We start from the raw sequence: 6,000 nt of genomic DNA, 5'->3' as shown, positions 1-6,000 counted from the left end.
ATGCAAGTCTTTGGGAGGGGGCGTGACTGCCGTCACGCCCCCTCCCATAAACTTGCATAGCGGGGGTGGGGTGTGACGTCAAGATACTCCGGCCCCGTGTTTGGCACCCGGCAGTTTGTGAGCTGGCAGCGCGGCATGCAGCTCAATGATGTGGGTGCCGAATGCAAGATAGCAGGGGTCCCCTGCGGTCAGACATCTTATCCCCTATCCTATTAGGGCCGGAGTACCCCTTTAATCACACAAATAGTTTTTGTTTTTGCTTTTGGATTTTAGTAGAATTCATTAAAAGTTCATTTTTAGTGTCTCGCTGAGATATTACAAAAACTATCTAATAAACCAGGTGGTGATGTTTGGCCTCACAATCCTCACATTTAACTAGCGCCCTCACGTGGCACCTGTGGCCATAAACGTTACCCACTACCACAAATGCAAAATCAGGCTTCCAGGAGTTCTAGGCAGAGAGGATTCCCGCGTTTACGTGTTTGTAATGTGCACATTTTTTGAGTGGATATGTGAAGTTCAGGAAAAACTTTTGTTTGGGTGGGTTTAGCTAAATCCCGCCCACGAGGAGCCAGATGAGACAACCTTGGCACAGAAACAGGGAGCCAGTGTGTCCTTTTTAGAGATGTTAGATAAAGGTAAAGGCAGCTATAGTGGGTGATTGATTCTCATGCTAAGGCATATAAAAAATCAAAGCAAGAACAAGAACACACGATCCACATAACACTAAAGACCATTTCTCATACAAAAAAAAAAACATCACCTGTAAATAAAGTCGTCTTCCGGCAAATAAGTAAAAAATTATTTTTAGCTTTTAGGAAAAGCAACATGGCCTCCATTACAGTCACTGAATTACAAATTCCCTGATCAATGCAGAGATATGGCAAAGGGGCTATTGGGCATGGGTGCACGCTCTACAAGTCCAACAGATACGCATTGCATCCCAACTGCACCACATTAAGCGTACCATTGCTGTAGGTTTTGACTCTTAAAGAAGCACTCCAGGTTTTTTTTTTTTCCCATATCAAGCACACTCACCATAACTAGTCCTACAGCACCGCCGGTTTAATTCCAGCACATTTGCATCCGTATGTGTTGTTACTGTAACTAGGTCATGTAATCACCAGTCTGACCCACAAAAAAATCAATTAATGTGTCAGCGAAAGTGGCCAGTGCTAGGCCAGCTGGCTTCCTGTAAACTACAGGATGACGTTATCACCTATCAGATCTTTTATGTTATAACCTAGACCCCTCCCCCTAGCTCTATCTGTATACTGCTGCTGCTGTCTCTATAGGATCAGGACATATAGTAGTTATACAACTCCCCCCTAGCTGTATCTGTATACTGCTGCTGCTGTCTCTATAGGATAAGGATATATAGTAGTTATACACCTCCCCTCCAGCTCTATCTGTATACTGCTGCTGTCTCTATAGGATCAGGATATATAGTAGTTATTCAACTCCCCCCTAGCTGTATTTGTATACTGCTGCTGCTGTCTCTATAGGATAAGGATATATAGTAGTTATAGACCTCCCCTCCAGCTCTATCTGTATACTGCTGCTGTCTCTATAGGATTAGGATATATAGTAGTTATTCAACTCCCCCCCTAGCTGTATCTGTATACTGCTGCTGTCTCTATAGGATCAGGATATATAGTAGTTATACACCTCCCCTCCAGCTCTATCTGTATACTGCTGCTGTTATCTCTATGAGATCAGGATATATAGTAGTTATACACCTCCCCTCCAGCTCTATGTGTATACTGCTGTTATCTGTATGGGATCACGATGTATAGTAGTTATACACCTCTCCTCCAGCTCTGTCTGTATACTGCTGCTATCTTTATGGGAATAGCATACACAGTAGGGACTAGTATACATAGGAAATGTAGGCAGCATTAGAATTTCATTTCATTTATAAAATTGGAATCAGTATGGTTACAAACCCATGCCTGCCACATCAACTAAAACAAGTAAGCACAAGGCATACACAAGATCCTCTACATTATATACAAAAAATAAATAAAAAATCCTGGAGTGCTTCTTTAAACCCAAACCATATTTCAGATAAATTTTGAAGGATGATCTTGAGCAAAAATTGAGTGCGGGCCCCTCCATCATTAGGTGAAGGACTCTTTGCATTTTTTTTGGAAATTTTCGATTAATTTAACCACCACTCAATGGTTCTTGTACCTATCAATCATAGTAAAGCCTTAGAACACCCCCGAGGAACCAGGAACTCCCCCAAAACTAACAACTTTAGACAAAGTTTGTATAAACCCTGTATTTTTTTTAATTTTTTTTTTTTTTAAAGCCTTCCTGGTTTATGGGATAATTTAGCAAAAAATCAAGACTGTGTGCTGGTGGCCATATTGACTGTTTCCTAACTCAGCCCTTCCCCCCTCCGAAATATTTAGTTTTTTTTAACAAATTTGAAGGAGAGACGATAAATACATTTACTGATCCTACCCACTGATTTTTTTTTTTTTGTAAGAACATCTGACTTTTTTTGTAGTTCTTTTTTGCAGAAGTAGAAATTTACAAAGAAAACTGTGGTAGCCCAGTACGGGAGATGTTACCCTGTGCTCCTGCTGTCCTGTCAGGCAGCCTTCATCAGTGTCCCCAGGGCCCCTTGCACCTGTTTCCCCCCCTGTACATATGTTCTGCAGTGTACGGACCAGTGACCAGGTGATCCCAAGAGTGACCTATGGGCTCCCTGCTAGTCTCCCCCATATAAGCCCTGGGTGGAGCTTCTCTCTCTTCCGGCTGAGGTCCAGTGCAGTCGCCTAGTTTGTATGTCCAGAGTGTTGGAGACCTCAAAGTCCAGTCCTGCAGCCGCCATCAAGTCAAGTAAGATAAAGTCACAGCTTTATGAGTCAAGTCAGTCCCTGTCATCTGTAGAGTCAGTGGGGTCTGCATTCAATTGTCCAGTCCTACTACAAGTCCCAGCAAGTCCTTAAGGTCTCTGCATCACTGGTCACCTCCTTGGGCCCTGACTGAACTGTATAGACTTTACCATCTGTCTACCCTCAGTAAAGCTACCGTTGTCCATAACTTGGCATCAGAGTCTTTATTGCCCCCCGTGACTAGCCCAGGATCCAGCGGTATACCTTCGGGTAGTTTTAGGCTAAACCATGCCCTGGCGTCACGAATACAAGGGGTTAATGCCATCTGCCCCTAGGGTAACAACATCTGCCCTGCACCACACACCCCACTACCACAAAACTATCAAAGAATTCCCCCCGAAACCTCAATGGTGACTGATTTGGCGCCACCATCCTTCAGTTATCTGCCACACTGTCCGCGAGCCCAAAACATGGACGTAAAAAAGGAGAATCCACTTGAAGCACTTGGGTCCCTCATGGGGTTTTCATAAAAATATCTGTAGCTGTCCCGCCCCCGAGGATCTCCGCTTGTGCTTTGCCATAGCGTCTACAATATTGTCTGCTCTCAGGTTTGGGTTCTTTTTGTTCTGTGACTTTCCCCCCTGCGTTGTGGCCGTTGAACATCTATTAAAGGGGAATCCGTCCTCTGATATAAAAAACTGGAAACCAGGAAACAAAAAGATACAAAATCTCCAGAGGCCGCGGTGTTTCCTGCGCTCAGATGGCTGCAGTTTGCTTTATGCTGTGAAAGCTGATCCTGGTGGGCGAGGTGGGTATGGACATAGCTCGGGCCACTCGCACGCGGAGGGAATGGTGGTCTTGCCAGCGGTGCCACCTCTTTCTTGCGGCTGATCGTACCTAGAAAGATAAGACAGGTGCTTAGGATAAGCACAGTATCACACATCATAGGCTTAGATACAACAGCTAGACAGTATCATACTTGATAGACAGATCAGTGTTTCCCAACCAGGGTGCCTCCAGCTGTTGAAAAACTACAGCTCCCAGCATGCCCAGACAGCCTTTGGTTGGGAAACACTGACTTAGATAAACCAACTCAGCAGACAGTATCACACATCATAGGCTTAGATACAGTGGGTCAGCAGACAGTATCACACATAATAAGCTTAGATACAGTGGGCCAGCAGACAGTATCACACATCATAAGCTTAGCTACAACAGTGCAGCAGACAGAATCACACATAATAGGTTTAGATACAGTGGACAGCAGACTGTCACACATCATAGGCTTAGATACAGTGGACAGCAGACAGTATCACACATCATAGGCTTAGATACAGTGGGTCAGCAGACAGTATCACACATCATAGGCTTAGATACAGTGGGTCAGCAGACAGTATCACACATCATAGGCTTAGATACAGTGGGCAGCAGACAGTATCACACATCATAGGCTTAGCTATAACAGTGCAGCAGACAGTATCACACATCATAGGCTTAGATACAGTGGACAGCAGACAGTATCACACATCATAGGCTTAGATACAGTGGGTCAGCAGACAGTATCACACATAATAGGCTTAGATACAGTGGACAGCAGACAGTGTCACACATAATAGGCTTAGATACAGTGGACAGAAGACAGTATCACACATAATAGGCTTAGATACAGTGGGCAGCAGACAGTATCACACATCATAGGCTTAGCTACAACAGTGCAGCAGACAGTATCACACATAATAGGTTTAGATACAGTGGACAGCAGACTGTCACACATCATAGGCTTAGATACAGTGGGTCAGCAGACAGTATCACACATCATAGGCTTAGCTATAACAGTGCAGCAGACAGTATCACACATCATAGGCTTAGATACAGTGGACAGCAGACAGTATCACACATCATAGGCTTAGATACAGTGGGTCAGCAGACAGTATCACACATCATAGGCTTAGATACAGTGGGTCAGCAGACAGTATCACACATCATAGGCTTATATACAGTGGACAGCAGACAGTATCACACATCATAGGCTTAGATACAGTGGGTCAGCAGACAGTATCAAACATCATAGGCTTAGCTACAACAGAGCAGCAGATAGTGTCCCTCAAGATACGCTTAGATACAGTGACTCAGCAGACAGTAAGATACATCAGCAGATGGTATCACACATGATAAGCTTAGATACATTGGCATTATTATGAACAGTACGTTCTCTCTGGTTCCTGGGGCAGCGGACAATAAGTGCCTCCTTTCCGCCATTTACCCGCCCGGCCGCCTCAGTTAATAATTGGCGCAGATTAACAATCCGTACCCGTATTAATAGATCACAAATATTGTAATTAAATCCAAATATTGCAATCTATTTTTCCGTGGCCTGAAGTGCCGTAATAAATCCAATAATTTCCCCCGCGCTCATCTCTCCGGTGTGAGATGAGCGCAAAGCGGCAATCACGCTAATGCTTAGGAGGGAATCAATATCCGCCCGGCGTTTATCCGCTGAATGTTGCTAATAATCATGGCGGGGCGAAGAGCGCCACTCAAGTGTTTACATGGATCTGATGTCTAATTACGTCTATTTAAAAATCTTAATCCTTCCAGTAGTTATAAGCTGCTGAAGTTGAGTTGTTCTTTTCTTTCTGACAACAGCGCTCTCTACTGACACTGAATAGGAGGGATGCAGAGCCGCCCTATACAGATGTAGCGGAGCTGCATTTATCATTTGGTACAGTCCACATGGTAATACCGTGATTGGCCACCAGGGGACTGGCCTGGATTACTGGCACTGTTATGGGAATGCTGCGTTTGGCTCCATCTAAGTCAGTGTTTCCCAACCAGGGTGCCTCCAGCTGTTGCAAAACTACAACTCCCAGCATGCCCGGACAGCCAAAGGCTGTCCGGGCATGCTGGGAGTTGTAGTTTTGCAACAGCTGGAGGCACCCTGGTTGGGAAACACTGGTCTAAGTTATAAAGATTCTGACATTGTTTTGTGGGTATCCCGGCTGGTATTATTAGGGCAGTGTGGAAGACTGTCAGACTGGCTGGCATTGAAGTGGGGACATGGGTCTTGCATCCATATTGGGGCACTATGGGTGGCTGACACTCTCATGGCACACTGGCACTGTATTTGGAGCGCTATGGGTTGCTATCTCCTTTA

General features: G+C 44.8%; 1 protein-coding gene across 2 annotated transcripts in view; it reads right to left on the bottom strand.

Annotated features, from left to right (window-relative positions):
* Window positions 1-262: 262 nt before the first annotated feature.
* Window positions 263-6,000, bottom strand: part of CRHR2 (corticotropin releasing hormone receptor 2) — a 152,132-nt gene continuing 146,394 nt past the window's right edge. For both annotated transcript variants that reach the window (XM_056518866.1, XM_056518865.1), the window contains exon 11: window positions 263-3,743. In XM_056518866.1, coding sequence (XP_056374841.1) covers window positions 3,603-3,743 — 141 coding nt within the window. In that variant the 3' untranslated portion in view covers window positions 263-3,602. The remainder of the gene's footprint in view (window positions 3,744-6,000) is intronic.

The sequence above is a fragment of the Hyla sarda genome, chromosome 5 (assembly GCF_029499605.1).
Source record: "Hyla sarda isolate aHylSar1 chromosome 5, aHylSar1.hap1, whole genome shotgun sequence".
NCBI lineage: Eukaryota > Metazoa > Chordata > Amphibia > Anura > Hylidae > Hyla > Hyla sarda.
The sequence above is the reverse complement of the archived record's forward strand: the minus strand, read 5'-3'. Positions and strand labels throughout refer to the sequence as shown.